Source organism: Plectropomus leopardus, chromosome 5 (genome assembly GCF_026936395.1).
Source record: "Plectropomus leopardus strain MGB_pleo_1.0 chromosome 5, ASM2693639v1, whole genome shotgun sequence".
Taxonomy (NCBI): Eukaryota; Metazoa; Chordata; class Actinopteri; order Perciformes; family Serranidae; genus Plectropomus; species Plectropomus leopardus.
This window is the reverse complement of record NC_142180.1, coordinates 21,040,155-21,059,856: the sequence shown is the minus strand read 5'-3', so window position 1 is coordinate 21,059,856 and position 19,702 is coordinate 21,040,155. Positions and strand designations below refer to the sequence as shown.

General features: G+C 41.0%; 1 protein-coding gene across 5 annotated transcripts in view; it reads left to right on the top strand.

The window, feature by feature from the left end:
• The window catches only part of ttll7 (tubulin tyrosine ligase-like family, member 7), an 89,468-nt gene that overhangs the window by 52,560 nt on the left and 17,206 nt on the right, over positions 1-19,702 (top strand). For all 5 annotated transcript variants that reach the window (XM_088077704.1, XM_088077703.1, XM_088077705.1 and 2 more), the window contains exons 14-17: positions 4,121-4,207; positions 7,497-7,728; positions 9,799-10,094; positions 12,099-12,233. In XM_088077704.1, coding sequence (XP_087933830.1) covers positions 4,121-4,207; positions 7,497-7,728; positions 9,799-10,094; positions 12,099-12,233 — 750 coding nt within the window. The remainder of the gene's footprint in view (positions 1-4,120; positions 4,208-7,496; positions 7,729-9,798; positions 10,095-12,098; positions 12,234-19,702) is intronic.

The window sequence follows — 19,702 nt, the reverse complement described above, 5'->3', positions numbered from 1 at the left end:
TTTTCAGAAATATTTATTTACAATTTTAGCTTACTGTTAAAGTTAATACGAAATTGTTTGTTAGCAGCCGGCTGCCATTGTGTCAAAGGGGCGAGTTTGCATTTTGTCAATTAATAGCAAGAGCATTTATTGCAATGCATTCTGGAAGTTGTAGGTTTTCTACCTCTTAAGTAAAAGCAAATGCCACAGCCCTTTTTCTCTGTTTTGTCTGGTCATGTAGCAAAAAAGGCCATCTTCCCAGCCATGAATTACTTATTTAAGGTTTATACCTAAACAACAATCAATAATCTGATAATAAAGTATAGCCTTTAATTTTGTGCACTAGTCACAGGGCTTTGGTCTATAAACGCGAGTGGGATCCATAAGTCATCATCTGGCATGCAATGCCTGTTTGGCTAGTTTTTCCTCCTGCAAGGGGCCAGAGGCCATTTGCCAGAGTGCCAACAACATATCCGTCAAGCCTGACAGACATTGTACCCGCAAGACTCGTGTTTGCTGCCTTTGTGGGCTTCTCAGGGCCATGAATTGAAAAATGTCATGGATTGTCACACTATCAAAGAAAATAAAACTTGTGCTGTAATCCTAGCGATAACATGCTGATACACTGCAGAGCCTGGCTTCATTGCTACAGAAAACACACCCACGGGTTACACTGGTTTCCACGGAGTTTGCATCACCCTTCTCCCCACTTCTATTACAGTTAGGTTGACAGGTATGCATCAAATTGTTACTTCTGTTGTTCGCTATCTGTGTTTTCCCGCTTGCTCAGCCGATATTTTCCCATTCCTCCATTTTTCTCACATGGATACTGAAAACGAAAAATAAAAATGTTGTTGAGCAGGTGCTTGCTCAGCTGGCCAGTAGCACTCTGCCAATATAATAAAACTGCAGAAATACACAAGTGTGAGGGAGCACTTCACCGTCAGTGCAGATCCTATCAAAGTGGTCTGCAAGCTCTGAAAATGTACAGAGGGATACATTATGGTTCTGTACGGGTCTGTTGGTAGTGTACTTTAAAAATAGTAGATAGCTTTATCTAGAATCTAGCTTAATGTAGAAGTTGTATGTCCTGCTGTAAGAAGACACTGTTCAGTACAGCGTGTGGTTCACAGGGTACTCTTGGTGAGAAGAGCTCGACATTTGCTTCAGTGGTTGACAGTAAAGAGGAAAATAGGGACACGACACCAATGAGCTACTGATTATGTTGCACATCAGGCAGAATTTACAACACATCATTTATGCAAAGTGCCTGAAACCAGCATCAGCCATACCCCTTTCCCACCAAATCAGCTCTGGCTCTTAGACTGGTTCCCTTCGGGACTCTTAGAACCTTAATGCTATCTAGCGAACCAGCCTGCATTTCCACCAGTTTTGAGTGGAGTCATTGTAATTGAGAATGTGTCATCACCGATGGGCGTTGCACAACAGAACTAAACAGTAGTAGAGAGACGATGGATCAACATTGATTACCTGTGAGATTTTGTTCTCGTACAGATATTTGTTTTTATCCAACAATAACCATGGGCCAATAATTATTGACACCACTGCACACAAATTTCTCGATGATTTCCTCGCTTAACTTCTCCATTGTTGCCTCTTCCATCCTCTCTTTCCAACCTGTTGGCTTTGAATCCAATTTTGGTAGTGGCCAAACAGTTGAATTACAGGTCATTTTGCCGTGCATCCCAGTACGAGTTATTACCAAAGACTGACAGGGTGAAGAGATGTCTGTAAATCAGTGGATTCATTTTCCTGATCAACCCCTGTAAAATGACTCATTTTATTTGGTGGAATTACTCTGTTTCAAGGTTTGAAATTGTTGGGGATAGCAAAGATTGAGATTTGAGACTGTTAGGGATAGCAAAGATTGAGATTTGAGACTGTTGGGGATAGCAAAGATTGAGATTTGAGACTGTTGGGGATAGCAAATATTGAGATTTGTGCAATAAGAATTGAACCCATGTCACTTGGATGGAAAAGGGGTATCAGTATCGTCCATTGCACTGCATTTGGCAGCAATGGCACAGGCAAAAAAAAAAAACAGCAGCAGATTACAACTTCAGATGGACGCCATCTACAGGCAACCAAAGGAACAGTTCCTGCTCTTGCAACACATGCCACCTACATAATGCATGTAGGCAATATCTACAGCTGCCGTTTGTTATTTAAAATCTTTTAAAAAACTGGAACATATTTTCTGCTGAACTAGTAAAATGTCACTGTATCCTCTCTACATAAAGCCTATCCTCACTGCTTTGAAGAAAGAAAGGGAGGATTTTTATGTGTCTAAAAGAGCTAGTCCAGTTTTACCTACTGAAGTTTTCTTCTGGCTTAGATGTATGTGGGGGCTTTTTTACGATGAAAGAAAGTAAATTCCTAACCACAGAAATGGACGAGACAGTGTCATCTGTCAAACAGCCAAGAAATATGAAGTCATAGTAGAAGTAGTAGAAGCTGCCAGCAAATATATTACTGCTTTTTCAGCAAAAATGGATAAAAATACAAAAGCTAGCTGGATGGGAATACACACTCAGTCCTCTGGTGCCAAAAAAGTACTTTGTTTAGACAATATAGTTTATGAGGTGACATGTACAGAGACTGTTGGCGATAGCAAAGTACTCTAACAGGCAGCTACATATTATGTGGGCTGACACACACACAGGGTATAAAATGTTTTAATTTGTTAAGTGATCATTAAAAATCATGACCTAACAAAGTTGGGAAGTATTCATTTGTGACAGCCAGCAATTGCTAAAAGGAGCTCTTTCCAACCTATGGAGCAGCACCATTTGATGTTGACTCACTGCGTTATTAACACTTTTAGAGAAATTTAAGTTGCTTTCAATTAATCTGTAATTTCTTCATATGTGTCAAGTTCTTGTTTTCTCCCATGCTGTAAAGCATGTCATAGCATCCATGCTATCTGCTTTGGTGCAATTTAACAAGGTAATGGGCCTCCGGTGGTTCTTAAACTGCGGTGGGTGGTGAAGTTTTCACCTCGTGAAAGGTTACTGAGTTGGCAGACTTTTGCTGAAGTAAAAATGCCGCTATTTTCTAAATAATGTCTTCAACATGAGGCAAAGCACTGTTTTCTCATAGCAAATTGGGGACAAACACTGCAGTAGACAGCTGATACTAATTTTGCCTAAATGTAGGCCACATTACTTAAAACCGCAATTATTAATATACTTAAAAATACACATAGAAAGTTGGATAATTTAAAACCCACTCTAACTCTCATCTACTTTATTATTTCTTCTTCTGATCATCTTAAAATATGAGGTCTTGCATCTAACACTGGCTCGACTGTCTGAACAGGCTGACACATTTACAAGGTCACAACATCAAACACATAAACGCCTGCATAGTCACTTAAACATAGTGAGATATAAATACACTAAATAGGTAGTAAGGTAGCCACTATTTAGATAGAAGGCTAACAAACTCACAAAAATGGTCTGAACCAATAAATGTGTACTTCAATACTTCCAGACATGCAAATATGCCACTGCATACACATGTTCATGCACACCAACGCTCATGCACAAACACACCAGCACAGAGAGCGCCAGGGGCATAGTGACCTTCCCGACCCCAGAAAGCAGCTTGATGGCTAATCTGAGAGAAAACAATCACTTTTCATCTGTGTTTTAGCGTCAATTGGGAGCTTTTTATGTCCCAGCCGTGAAGCAACATTAATCACCTTTGCTTGCATTTTAGCTACGGCCAAATGGCCAAGGCCCCAGCATATTGGCGTTGGCCGTGACGCTGCCTTTTCCAAATTCGGTCTCTATGAGTGCTGCCAAATAGCAATGCATGTTCAGCCAGGGCCTTTTTTTCTAACCTCCAGATAAGGTGCATATGCCTGTGAAGTCAAACTTTTTCATCCCTCCCCTTTTTAAAAAATATTTGAAGTTTATTTTCTCGCACCTAATTTTGACGTCAAAGTAATTAGAGATATGAAACATCAAATCATTTTTAATTATTCCTTATAACTGTATCGTCAAGATTGAACTACTTTGTTGCTGATGTTTGATACTGTTATGTTCCTGATGTAACATAAATCATCACCTTTGGCATTTTCTCATCTACATTGTATTTCTGCTGTGTTGGTGTGTAGGAGGAGGACATCTTGGACCTGCTGGAGCAATGTGAACTGGACGACGAGAAGCTGATGGGCAAATCCTCCAGGCAACGAGGCCCTAAGGTGAGTGAGAGTGAGAGAGACGGTGGGGAGACACAGACACCTAGAGAGCACAGGGAGAATAAGGGCCACATGCCTCAAGGGAGCGAAGAAAAAGTGCAAAATAGAGTGTCAGAGAGAGAGAGAGAGAAAGAGAGGGGGAGGTGGAAGGCAGGTAGGCAGATGCCTGGAGCTAACGCCCACAGAAAGCATATAGGACGTGATTCAGAAAAATAAAGAGAGGGGAGGCGGGTTGGGCGAGAAAGAAAAGAATCAGAAAGAGGCCCAAAGAAAAGACCCAACTCCCCAAGGGGACAGCTGTCAGGCTGTCTCTCTCACTCTCTCTGTGCTATCTTTCTTTCTGTCTATCTCCCTCTCCCTCTGTCACATACACCTATACGCCCCCTCGATTTCCCACGACAGCACATTACTCCCTCCATCACCTTGCTTCACTCCCCTCCCTTCACCTTTCCATCCCTTTTTCTCTCCCTCCGTTCCTGCACACCTACATCCTTCCCTCACTCGAGGGCTAAATTGGCTGGAACACTCAAAGAGTGTGTTAGGGACTCGACAGGGCAGTTCAGCGCCTGCATTAGAGAGGCCTTAGCTGGAATGAGGACTTGTTCAGACACAATCACTGTTGTCCAAATTAATTTGGACCCCGTCAGTTTCGATGTTGCCGAGTGTGCTGAGAGAGACATTGAGAGCAGGGGGAAAGAAAGAGCTGTGACGGATAGATTCTCTCCTTGGGGTGTTGCGCTCGCAAGCCATCTGGTGCAACTGAACCAGCGAGTGTGCACAAGCTACGAGAGAGGAGTGAGGCAAAGGGATTAGAGACAGGATTTTGAGGGAAGGAAGGGCCGCTAAGGTTTGTTATCGCTGAGGAAATGTTCAGACGCAGAGGACGAGAGGTTGAGAGCAAGGAAGGCAGGAAGTGAAATCGTGAAAGTGCCTTTAGATTTTCTTTTTGTTTCTTTTAATGTCTTTTTGACTGCTATCTTTCCAATTATATGTACTATATCACATTTGTTCCCTGTGGACCCCTCAGCTCAACATTTAGCCTGACTTTACCCAATCACTCAAACTCCGTCATCCAGAGTTTCTTTCTCTCTCTCCTCATCTGTTCAGTGTCTGGCCTTCTGTCTTTGTCTTACTCTCTACTGTTTATCCACTGTCTGTTCCTGTCTCCTCGTCTGTCTCCACTCTTACTATGTTCACTGTCCTTTTCTTTCTCTCTCTGCTCATTTCCGTTCTCCTCGTCTATTCAATGCCTTCTCTCTGTCTCTCTCTGCTCCTATACTCAGATTCACCTTATGCTCCTCTTTATTTCTCTCCCCATCAATCTGATGTTCCCATCTTCCCTTTTATTCTCCCCTCATGTATTTAATCTCTCTCTGTCTCTATCCTCCTCGATCACTCACCCACACAGCTACCCAGCGGTGACTGTGTAAGCCCTGTGATCACTTCCTGCCCATTAATTTGGGTGGCCTGACAGCGCTGCCCGAGCTAACCGTTGAATAACAGATGTATAAATGCTTTATTAATGCTATCAGTGCGTCCCCTTCCAGGATGTGAAATAGACAAGACTCTACTTAATGAACTCCTAACTGAGAAAAAAAAGCTTTTGTGGATGTGTTTAAGGGCTGACGCAGATGATGATTTCTAGTGAGCAGAAATCAGCCACGTGTATTTAGCTGTGATTAAAAGTGCTCAGTAAAGTAAACACATGTAAAAGTAATCCCTGTGAGCAGAATCATCAGGCTCCAGACTGTTCTGAATCCTGCTCTACTGTACTTTCAAGACAAGCTGAAGCCAGCTTGTGACAGATTTCTTTATCTGCTCCAGAAGCGCTACTACAATTATCTACATTATCATTATCTGTATACTGCTTCATGTGGCCACAAGTAGCTACATGCTAACATTAGGGAAACACGTATACTTGGTTGCTTGTTTTCTTGGTCAAGGTCCTTTTTGAACAGGTCCAATTAGGTTTAAAAACTTTTATTGGTGATTTTTCACTGTAGAAAGTAGGGATGTGCCCGACTCACAATTATGTCAGTCGATTAAGATTCAGCCGTTCAATATGACTATTTGTCGATTCGTTTTATTTTCCATATGAAGTTTTGAAGTTTCTTAAAGATTTTTTTGGGGCATTTTTGTCTTATTAGATAGTACAGAGTGATAGCCTAAAAGACACAGGACACAGCCTTCATACATGGGGCGCCTGCTCTATCCACTAAGCCACCCAAAGTTTTAAAGTTTAAGCGGGAGGTTCAATGTGACAGTGACATTTGTGTAATACAATAAACAAGCTCTTAGCACGAACAACAGATTGCATATGTGCAACAACATTTTTGCTGACAATAGATATCAAACAAAAGCCAGAGACTGCGTCAGTTTAAGTTGCAGTGAGCTGTAAATTCACCTCTTCTACGCAGAAGAGAGAAGAAAATCTTAATTACAAAACAGAGTCTCTCTTCCTCTGTGCCGCTGCAACCTCTACCAAAGATTATCGTGAAAGTCAAGAGCACTCACTCCATAGCAAAGTCTGGGGACCAAAACATTTCCAGAAGTATGTGAAGTAAGCGTTTCAGACAGAGGGTGAATACAGGTGTTCCAACATAGACAGTATGAGGACAATTAAGTGTTTTTTGACAATTAAAGCATTTCAACATGTTCTCTTTGAAGCTTTAAATACAAGTTTGAGCCTCAACATGAGCATAATAGGTCTTTATGCTAAGCTGTAAATACAAGATGCAACTATGATTTAAAATAAAAGCTTCACAGTATATAAAATATCTAACATTTAAAGAAACTTTGGAACTTCTATTTTAAAATTTTACATATTAACCGATCAGGTCAGATTTGTTCAAGCCATCCATATGCGTGTTTGTGGTTACTGCCAAGCTTATAAAAGAGTGCATGTGTAATTGTGTATCTGTGCATAATGAGCCTGCAAGCAAACATACACTCCTGCGGGCACGTGGGCTAGCCGTGTCACCACCAGGACTCCCAGTGACAGATGGTAATGGGCTGAGGGTGAGGAGAGGCTGAGAGAGGTTGACAACATCTCAGTGTCTTTTATGTTTAAGTGTGTGTGTGTGTGTGTGTGTGTGTGTGTGTGTGTGTGTGTGTGTGTGTGTGTGGGAGGGAGGGAGGGAGGGAGGGAGGGAGCATATGGGCATCTTCATGTATGTTTCATCTGTTTAAATGTGCACAAATCCAGCTTATATTTGGATCTATGTGTTCACATTCTGCTCGTAATTATAGCATGTCTTATGCATATCCGTGTATCTGTGTTTGTCCCCGCCAGCCCATGACCGCCATGCCAGAATGCAGTCAGACACCGAGACGACAACGACCGGACTACTTGGCTGACTTCACCAGCGGCAGCAGCGCCGACAACTCCTGCACTTCCTCAGATGAAGAAGAGGAGGATAGAGGGAAAGCAGGAGGAGGAGGAGGAAGAGGCGGAGAGAAGAGAGAGAAGAAAGTTTCCTATGACCTTGGGGAGAGCAAGGAGAAGAACTTGGCTGAGCGCTCAGGTAAAGCGGCAGGATGTATAAAAATGTCTAAGAATGTCTTCATTAGGAAGCCTGAGCGTGGGGGGTTTCACAGGGACCTTGTTTCCTGCGATCTTTCATTCTTGCTTTGTTTACTTTCTTGTTTCTTTGTGTACTAGTTTTCTCCTCATTTTGCTTGTTCTCTCTTCATCCCGCCCTTTCTTTTTTAGTTGGAACTGCTCATCTGATAACAGCAGTTAGCTTAATTACTAAAACAAACTTGTTTTTCACATGTGCAAATGTGCAGTCACACACTAAAAAGACATTTTTAACATCTCTTGTCTTAGACTTTGTGTCTCCGTTTTCATCTTATCTGACTGTGACAGGGAACAAATTGCAGGAGAGATAAATCGTGAATGTACAGTATATAATGATGCAATAAGGAAATTGGAACTGATCCTGTGATGCTACAGCCATATGTCGTACACTCTAACCTGGTACACCTTCCACGTTTATACAGTTCGAAAAATATTCATAGCTGTACAGAACACATTTCCATATACATGCACACACTTTTTTAAGTACAAATGCTGAGAGTTTTGCTTTGATCAGTGCGAGTGTGTGCGTGCGTGCGTACACACACACACACACACACACACACACACACACACACACATACACACACACACACACACACACTCTCCATCAGCAGCACCAGGCAGGTTGTGATGATGTGAGCCAGCAGGGGCTACATTGCAGATGTTCATCAGCCCGCCATTATTTCTATGCCTAATTGATGTGATAAAGTGGTAGTAGGTCCTTGGATTTAAATTAAAGTGTAAACAGGGTGATCATAGCCTTTGACTTGTGGAAAGTGGGTCTTTGTTGGATTTTCTTAGAAGAGAGTTCTAGCTTCACACACAAACTGGACACACACACACACACACACACACGCACACACAAATGTTAAAGCACTGAAAAGCACTCGAGGAACGAAAAGTACCCTGAGCAGTGCAGTTCCAGTGAATGGAAGGTGACGGCGGAGAAGGAGGAATATAATTTGAAAGAGAAAGGGAGTGGAAAAAAAGGACCCCTTTCGTTGTTTACCTTGAAAACACCTTGACTTTAATGCCGAAATATTCACGGTTTTATAGTGAGAGTGATAAGTCTCAAGTATTCCCACCTATTCGCAGAAGTCACATAACTCAACTCTGTGAAGTGAGGAAGAGGGCACCTATCACAGCAGTCTGTGTGCCGACCTTGAAAAGAAAAAAAAAAAACTCTCCAGTTGCATTGTGGGCCGACGATTTTACTGCTCAATAGAGAGGACCCTTGCATGAGCTCATTCTATTTGTCACAAAATAAGGGACAAAACCATGAAAAAGCTCCACTTTTGGATCTGTGTGTGTGTGTGTGTGTGTGCATGCGTGTGTAAAGACAGACAGCAACCCTGCCAAGCCCTACTCCATACCAAGCCACCAAAAGGCTGCTAGGACTAAGCCCCGTAATGCTCTCATTTGGCAAAATATCCAAACCTCGGAAGGTTCACCAGCCACACACACACACACTGAACAACACAGACACATATAATCACCTGTGTGCGCACTTGGTGTCAGACACACACACTGCACGGATAGAAAACACACACTAATACACTGACTGGTATACAATCTGGAGGAGTTTCAAGGGTAACGGAGAGTGTTAGTGTGGGTTTTCAGGATTTATTTCCTCTGAGTTTGTGTGTGTGTTCACATGTGTTGTTCTTGTTTGTGTGTACATGTGTGTGTCAGAAAGAGAGAGCTGCTCTTTCATCCATCCCCAAACCAGACAGGGCTACTGTTTAGTTTCTGGTTTTGACTACACATGCTGCGGTCGTTAATAACACACACACACTGGGCCACTGGGTCAGTGTGCCAGAGTGCGGTGATGGAAGTTTTTAAAGCCACACTTCATCTCCAAAGCCACCTGGCAACGGCTGGAAAGCAGAGAGGGAAGCTCGACAGTGACTGAGGCACTGAGACAGGATCAGGGAAGAAAAGAAATTCAAGTGTGACAGTGAGTCAGTGCCCCCCCCCCTCTCCCTCATCACTCTCTCTCTCTGTTTCCCCGCAGGTCGCATGCACTGGAAACCTCCACTCAAGTCACTCAAAACCAGCCCTGCCTCCTCTGCTTCCCCAACACTTTCTGGTCCAATCCGGCGCTCTATCTCCTGCCCTCGCTCCATCGCCTCCCTCTCATCGCCCAGTGAGGTGCGGGCTTTGCCCACCAGGCCTTCTCCCACAGTTCCCATGGCCACTCCCCTCGTCAGGCCGAGCTCCGCCACACTTCGCTCTCACTCGCTGAGCCGTAGTGGCTCCACCCACCGCGTTCCTCACAGCAACAGCCTTGGGACCATCCACTCCAACATAGTAAGATACTCAACAAACACACAAAGTCCGGTTTTCCTCTTTATAATTCAGAATGTGCCAGATAGTCAGTTACAGAAAAGGATAAGAAAATTTCTTTTCAAATATTCCAGCTGTTGTATCACTCAAAGGGGAAATCCTCTGTTGATCCACCTCCCCCAAATCAAAAATACATTTTTTACCTGTACCTTTCCTGTAGTGCTCTTTATTAATGTAGATTGTTTCGGTGTGAATTACAGAGTAACGGAGATAACAACCATCTCTTGAATATAATGGAACTAGAAGTCACTCAGCTAGGGATGCTCAAAGCCAAAAATACATTCGAAACTCTCAATAGAAACTACGCATTCATCTACTGCTAGCTCAGCTAACATCGCAGCCGAGGAGGACGGCATTAATGTTTCTGTCTCACGCTATCACGAGCACAAGCCTCTCCTCCATGAGTAGATGAATGCTCTGTTTAATGTGTTGAAAAGGTTGAAAGGTGTAGTTCAGCAGAAGGAAAATAGCTCCTTCTCAAAACTGCTCACAACAGTTTCATGTAGGAATGTGGATTATCTTGAGTAACCGAGTCATGATTTCTGGAAACTGCTGTTGAATTTTTTAAATGTATTTTTTGGTGCTTTGAGCACCACAAGCCCACTGCCATCTAGTACCATTAGATTTAAGAACAGGCAGACATTTCTACAGCAGTATCTCTAACACTCAGCAACTCAAACCAAAACAATCGTGATTGATAAATAGCACTACAGGTAAGAGAAAAAATATGTATTTTCAATTTTTAAGGGTGATCTCTCCCTTTAAAGTAAACAGTCAAGACTTTTCTGTTTCTATTTAACCAATGTCTGTCATTGTAGATTTTTTCCTTCCTGTGGCATATATTGTATTCTGGACCACTAGGAATCTCTTAAGCAGCTCCTTCAATACTGTATAGGCCTACTGTAGTCTTCTATTATGTTGCCATCTGTTGCTTTCTGCCTGCCTCCTCCATTCCCCTTCCTTCTTTACAAGTACGCAGTACAGTGGAGCAAAATGAAATGGTGCAGAATACTTTTTACTGCTGAGAATAGAACTGAGTGGAAAACCTTTGTACCCATAAAGGCCATGGAGTGCACTGGTTATGTCACTGTATCCTGACACACAGGTTTACAAACTGGCAGGGGAATTTCCTTTTTTTTTTTTTTTTTAAACCATCTTGCACACTAAACTTCCCTGTGGGAATCACACACAGAGAAACGTGCATGCTTATACAGGATATCTCAAACTGGATATAGGTCCGCCAGTGAGTGCAATGCCCTAGCAGTAACAAAATAGCATTAAATTAGGCAATTTTATAATTACCTGGATGCACTTTACTGATACGGCTCTGTGCTAACTGCCACGTAAAGAAAATAATGATCTATGACTATAACAGGTGGCTGCAGGATAACAAATGAATGAGCACTCAGGGCAAAAATGCACGTTCATAAAATGCCAGTGAAATTGTAAGTATCCACTGATAATTTGGAATAACAATGATTAACATTCATAATACAGTAATAACACATCACACCCCGCTCATATTGTTTTGATGTGTTAAAAAGCACTTATGTGTGAATTAAACATTATACTTTGTTGAGCCTAGGTGATTTTTAGGAGCCTCCTTTATAAATTAGGACTCACAAAATGTAAAAATATGATGTCAATTTGCCTTCATTGTCTGAAAAAAATACCATTAATTAGTAATGAAAATGAAAATAAATTGCATCCCTTCAAGTAATTACATCTCAATATACTGTGCTCCAAAAACAGAAATTTTCTGATAACTTAATCAGACTCACGGCATCTTTTACCTGATTTAAATAAATTTCTCTTCCATTTCTGTCACTAGCATGGTGTATGTGTTTACAGTCTGTTTGGATCTGACATACGTAGGTGCAAATGACACCTTTCTGCTTTATTAATGTGTAACTGAATACCTAATTAGATTCTCACTACTTTTGTGTGTATGTGTGTGTGTGTGTGCAGGGTGACCCGCTGATAAACCTGAGAAGTAAAGAGCAGGAGGCCGAGCTGGTGCGTCAGACTCTGGCCGCGCTCACCGCCATGAGGATCCGGTTTCCAGGCAAAACTGAGGAGGAAGCCGAGGCTGTGCTGGATGAGGTGTGTGCACTATTTCTTTTTTACTACTACAACTATTCCTACTATTACAATTACTACTACTACTACTACTACTACTACTACTACTAATAATAATAATAATAATAATAATAATAATAATAATAATAATAATAATATGAATAACTCTATTCATACAGCATCTGAGGCCAGACAAATTTTAAAGTAGAATTGAACAAAATATCTGAGGTAAAAACATATTAGAAGGAAGACAAATTCTAATGGAAAATAAGACATAGAAACAATTACAAAACAAACGAAAAGCAACCCCAACAACAACCCATGCCCATATATATATATATATATATATATATATATAAATTACAAGAATATAAACAGTAAACAGGGAAATAAAAGTAACAATAGAATTAAACATGATCGAGACAGAATAAAGAATAAATTAAAAGAAAACTAAAATAGATTAATTAAAATAGACAAAATCACATCAATGCAAAGTGAAGTGGTGATGTTATGTCGTCTGTTAATCAGTTTGTGTGTGTGTGTGTGTGTGTGTGTGTGTGTGTGTGTGTGTGTGTGCGTGTGTATGTGTAGTACGGTGTGTATCAAAATTATTCAGAGGCAGAAAAATAGTGTAAAAAAAATAGAACAAAGTTACACAAGAAAAGGAAAAGAAAAGTAAGAGGGAGTAAACATAGAGTAAAAGTTTTGAACTGAAATTTGGGACCACTGTATTCCCAGAGCCCCCTCTGTGGCCAGGTGCGGTCATTCCACAGCCCAACTAAAAGTGACCCTTTTTGCCTCCCTCCACAATAGCCTGTCCGCTCTGGCTTGGCTCCCATTGTCTTTCAAATGACCCCAGTGACAACCTGTCGCTCAGTTTGCAGTCCCGCACTATTCCCCACTGCTCCTCTGTATTAATCAGTGCCTCCTCTATTTCTGGTCAGATCACTGTGTCCTTGCATTTGGTGTTTTTTTTTTTGTTTTTTTTTTGCAAAAGTTATTGCCTAACTTTATGTTGTTGTACAATTTGTACAAACAGCGAAAACGTGGCTCATATGGTTGACTTATATGGATGTAAATGATGTTTATTACATATATGCTATTGAAGGCAGGCAAAAATTTAACAAGAGCAGTGCAGTTAACTAACAGCTATAACATCACTTTAAGGAACAACACCTATGTGTAACTATATTGTGGGATGTACAGAAACACAGCAGCTGTACTTCAATCAGTCATTATCTCAATGTCTATTCAGAGCATATACATTTTAGAAAATTTAGAAATTCCAATAAAAGAAGCTGAAATGGATATTGTGTTTTGCCAAAGCAATAAAACAGGAAAGAAATCCAAAGATAGGCAGACTCTCACCTTCAACTCACACCAGAAGCAACACATTAGTGGCACAAAAGTACTATGAAAGCATCCATCCGTCCAGTCCACACTGACTCTGACCTCTGTTTGGGCCATCGCTGTCCTCAGAACCAGCTGTCTGTTCAGCACCACAGCTCCCGTGGTGCTGAAAGGACAGCAGCCAGCCAGACTCTCTTCACCTGGCTGACTAATGACAGACACACCAGCAAAACAACATGTTCAATGGCCCAAATAACCAGGGTACTTGAGAAGTACACAACAGAAGCTGTTTACTTAAAGGGGACCCATTATGTTTGCTTTTTTAAATTTTCTGTCGTATAGTATATAATGTTACAATGTCGGATGTTCATGTTAAACGCAGACAAAGTGTTAAAAATGACACAAACTTATGGAGAAGGAATCCCGGTGAGCAGAAACATCAGGATTCAGAACATTCAGAATACTCTGTTTCAATTTTTTTTACTTTCATCCAAAGCTAATGTCAACTCATGACAGATTTGTTTTTATGGTCAAATGCTTTAGGCACGCTGCTGCAAGTGCTTACATTACATACCCTGCTACATACATGCTAACTGGAGAAAAATGTTTTATCTTGGTTGCTGATGTTTGTATTTTCTGCCCAATGTCAGTCAATATTCCTGCTGAAACATGTCAGGTTGTGATGATATTCGTCTAAAAGCTTTTAATGGTGATTTTTCACAGTAGAAAGTGCAGCTAAATTACACTCCCCTGACTGCAATGACAGAACACGGATGCCCAGATACTGAAGATCCACAAATGCTGACCAATCAGAGCAGACTGGGCTTTTTGGAAAGGTTGCCTTTAGAAACAGGCACTAAACTGGAGTGTCTCAGATAGAGGGTGAATACAGTTGTTTCAGCACAAAATAATATAAGGAAAATTAAGTGAACATGTAAACATAAAATAAAATGTAAAAAAAAAAAAAAATTTAATTAATTCATTAAAAAAATAATAGTTTTAAAAAATAATTAAAAAAAATAAAAAAAGGCATGTGAAAAATAATTGAAAAAAATAAAATAAGCAAATAAAAGTAAATTAATAAAATAAATAAATAAATAAAATAAAAAGCAAACAAAAAAACAAACAAATAAAGTGAACCTGTTAACGTGTTCCACTATAAACCAATTAAGTTTATTTATGTGATATACTGTCAGTTGTCCCTCTGTCTGTTAGCCAATTTAAGTAGCTGGGAGCCTTGTAGTCTTGTGCAGCTCTGTGTTCAATGACACATGTAAATTAACAAAATGGGCAGTGATTCAACTGATCATCAGTGTTTTGGGGGCAACCCTAAAATCTTAACATGCAAAATCTTGGAGTCAACCATTATTACATTTCAAACATATATGTAATTTGGTATTGTCATAATGCCACAAGAACTGATAATATGTTATTACATGCATTGTAATGTGCATGGGATCCCTTATATTGATTTAATTATGAACATTTCTTAATAAAATTACAGTAATTTTAAGCCTCTGTAACACTTAGGATAAAGCATGCAATTGCTTTGATTAAGGTTAAGTCAGGGCAAGCCACTAAGTAATTAATGTGAGCCATAATAATGTCCTCACAAGAGCAGCAAAAACCATGCATGTGTGTGTGTGTGACATCTGGGTGTGTCGGGGTCGTGAGAGGCAATTATCACCACACCTGTACTGTTAACAAACCCTAATGAGAGCACCATAGAAACGCAGATGAGCAACTGCACCTGTACGGCTCGCTCTTTGCCTCGGGAGAGGAAGGAGTGTTCACTTGGCATGAAAACAATCTTTGGCAATTTATGTTTTCCACGTTAAAGTTGAGGACTAATTGGGCTAATGGTGCGTTTCTATCTGAGTAATTGCCTCTTTTATCTTTCACTCAAAATGCGCTTTTTTGTCGCAGAGGGAACCATTGAAAGGTGTGATGTATGGAGTGTGTTCTGTTGTGCTTTAATTGAGGGTAATGTGTGTACGTACAAAACAAATATGACAAAAGGGCGTACATCTTACCAGACAACGTTCATAAGGTTCCTGTTGAGAGAGAACACTAAACAAGCAAACAAGCAACTTTCTGGAAAGCGAACAAAAGTGTTCACTGTATACCTTAGCTCTGTATCTGTGTATCCCCGTGGATTGCTATTTGTGTGCACGTGTCTGGGTTTTTGTGTGTGTGAGTACATATAAAGTTTACACTGGAGCTTCCCAATGGGAGCACTGTTTGCAGGGGATCTAACATGATACGTGAGAGGTTTATGTGCACCAGTGGGGAGAAGTAGACTAAGTCAACAGAGCAACAATAACAGTGCCTGTAGGTACACAGTGATGTTGGCACTAGGAGCAACTGCACGGGAATATCCAGCACAGCTTTTGAGCATAACTACACATGCCCCAAGGATTTCTGACACACCCGCAAAACTAAGGGTTTCTCTGCTCAAGAACCAAAGATCACGGCTGGATTTTTCTATTATCCTAGAGTTGTGCTGCAAAAAAATACCACACACGTCTGGTTTAGACAAGCACTGTATTCTATAAAAGCTTACCACATTTCACAAACTTCGAAAATCCTCAAGTCAATTTTCCACAGAAGGTGGACCACCTATGAGCTAATTAACATTTCCATAAATTTGTTATGACATTACAAAAGAAATTAAATCAAAGTGATGTCTCATTATTGACTATGTTTACATCAACAAACATAATGTTTTTATACTGTTTCCCCTTTTTTGAAAAAGTATTCCTACTTAGCTATTTCCACGGCCAATGAAAATGGTGAATGCACTATCACACCTTTCTAGTCTTCTGACCACTAAAGCGCCTTTTACATGACGGTCACATTCACACATTCACACACATATTCATCCACTGATGGCTACCATACAAGGTGCTACCTGCAACTCAGTAACCATTCACACACACTCACAATTTGGTGTTCAGTATCTTGCCCAAGGACACTTGAACAATGTTAGACTTCTTTTTTGTTCTTTTTTTTTATAACTTTTTTTGACTTATTATAACTTTGACTTTTTTCAACATGCTAAACTATGACTTTTATTGGACAGATGGTGCCAGGGATCGAACTTACAATCTTCCAGTTAGTGGACAACCTTCTCTAGCTCCTGAGCCACAGCATACCTCAATTAACATGCTCTAACCTGATGTGTATCAAAATATGGAAAAGTGGAATGGCTGTTGTACTGGGATTTTTAAAAAAGTTTTCCACTGGCGGCAGACTTGTCGAATGTACAAACACAGCCTCCATGTGTCATTACTTCAACCACCTTCTTGAAAAAGTCGGTATTTTGATATTTGCACATATCCAAAACAGTAGTAGCAAACTGTGGAGTTTCAGTCAGGACCAGCAGTAATGACCTGACCTGCGATCCCCGCCCACACCCACAAACAAACACACACACCCCTTCACAGCAGTGACTGCCGACACTGCCAAACACAAAACACAGCATCACGCTATTTGCACCACTGCATCAACACCAACACGAAAACTGATTTTAAAAAACAGCAACACCATTAGCAGTGATTACAGCACCACCCTCACATCATGCCACATGTCTTCAAGCAACCAGATTGCACACCAACACAACATGGCAGAAAAAAAGGTTCCATACAATAAATATTACCATGATATTATCACTGCACGGCCTTCAGTTCAATAAGAAAAATGAAATGTGCAATTTACAACCAACAATACTTATCATATACAATCATAACAATGCACAATGTTGCAAATGTAATGCAATGTTATAAACCACAATACAATAACTTTATGAGAAAAAAAAGTAGCACTCACCCATCAGTTGTAAATAAAAGCCATCTTTCGATCCTTTCTGATGAAACGTTCAATGACCTCCTCATGCAGTTGTTCTTCCTGCTTTAGATGAATGTGCAGCTCCATCTCTACAGAGATAGAAGCCAGTGCAGACAGTCGTGTTTGTATAGTTGTATTCCTTGTGTATGTTTTGATGCGTTTGAGAGCCGAGGAAAATCGCTCATTTGAGGCTGTGGACACTGGGATTGTTACGATCAAGCATATGAGGGCATAAAGCTGTGACATACTGTCTGCAAGCCCCGTGCTCCTCAGAAATGTCAGCAGATCACTTGGGCTCTTCCGCTGAAAGTTTGTCATGTTATACATCACTTTGAGCTCAGCTCGGAGTCTGGGAAGGTCAAACTGTGCTCCGTAGCTCTCATGCAGGCTCCTGAGCTATGACTCGAGAAATGTCTGCTTGAATTGTGGGAACAGTTGCGAATCAAGCAATGCAACAAACAGCAGCCTGTTGTGATCTTCAAAACGATTCTTAATTTGTGCAAGGATGCTGTCCATCACAGCTGTGTGCAGCTCTCTGTAGTGTGCGAGGGTCTGGTCTTCCTCTGGATGCGATTGGCTGTCCCACGGCCTCCGCCGTCATGTCAAAGATGCCATCAAATATTCCTCGCTCACCTTCAGTGCTCTGGCAAAAGTCTGCAAAACAACAGCAGACAGTAGCAACACCAGCAAAATCAAAAATACCAAAGAGGGCAAAAAAAAAAAAATAAATAAATAACAGAAATCAAAGCTTCTCTCTGTGTTAAGTGTCCTGATGCACAGTGTAGGCTACCGTTTCACGGTCAAAACCCTCAGCGTGGTTAAGGATGTGCTGGAACAGCTCAACTCTTTTATCATGTACCGTACACACGAACATGGAGTTAAGGTCCCACCGCACCTGAGAGGCTCCTGGCAGCCTTCTCTCGCAAAATTAATCCAGTAATTTGGTGCGTTTGGATGAACGGGTAAAAATGCAAAAAAAAAAAAAAAAAATCCTACCAGATTTGCAAAAACTCTTACAGTCTTTAATCCTTTATGCTGGGATGTTACTTGTGTGCAAAACGATGCACCAAAGAGCCTCGATTCTTTCACACAGCCTGCACTCCCTTCAGCCCTGATGCCATTAGGGCAGCTTGATCTTAACGCCGAGCTGCTAACTCTGTTTTTGCTGTCCCCAAAAATACTCAATCAATAAGCCGTTTCAAAATGTCAAGATTTATTTTTTTAACCCTCTCCTTGTGCAGGCTTGTCTTACGTCTCCACTGATCATTCAGCTGTAAATCCAGACAAAGTCTTCAGATGTACCACTTTCACAAGACAAAACTCAGAGGCTTGATGTTTGATAGCTGCGCTGCCGCGTCCCCTCAGTGCTGTTCAACAGCTAAATAGCTTGTTCCGCTCCGTGCTAGCTGTTAGCCACTCATAGCTCACAGATGCTGTGGGTGAAATGCCGCACAAAAACTTTGCTTGCCTTGGTAAGTCCGTCCAGTTTAGGTCTCCCTCTTGTAATTAGTTCTTTCTTGTCGGCGTGAAGTAGAACGTCAACGTGAAGTAGGTCGACAACAAAGTCGCTAGCAGCTGTAAATGCAGCGGCCATTGTGTTTCCCCATCGGTATGTACATACCTCGTTGCTAATGTCAAAACCCGCCAGGTGAAGCGCAAAGCTGATGACGACACCAAAGGCTCGCGCAGCCATACACTGCAGGCCCCCAGGGCGCGCTGTCACTAAATATCAAAATCTGATTGGTTGATAATATTGTCACTCAAAGTTGTGATCTATTTGCAGGTCTGGTCTGAGGAGCTGTGATGCATTTAAGTGACATAGGAAACCCTAGGGTGTTTGTGTAACAGCCGGAATGAGCTATAGGTTTTAGTCCATATATTCTTATGGTTTTAAAACGCTAGAAGAAAATAAGAGAGTTTAACTGTACTCTTAGCTTGGCAGGTGTCTTTCTTGCCAGATGTATTGATTTAATTTTTACCATGGCCAGTACTTGAACTTAAAGCGCACTGTAGGAATACTGCAGTAACGCTGGGTTTTGACAGACTGCTGGGAAACAGCAGATGTAATAACATGGTAGTGGAGTAGACCTGCAGTTTTATGTTTGGTTAAAAATGATACTTTAATATAATGCAGGGGTGTTTTTAAACATGTCACTTGATTGTATTTTTACTCAGGTTTCCTACAGCTTAAAACAAGTTCAACTTGAGACTTTTTCATACTACTTGGTTGAAACTGAAAACCAATATTACAATAGCAAAAATGTAAGAGAGGAAACATGAACTCACATCAATCACTT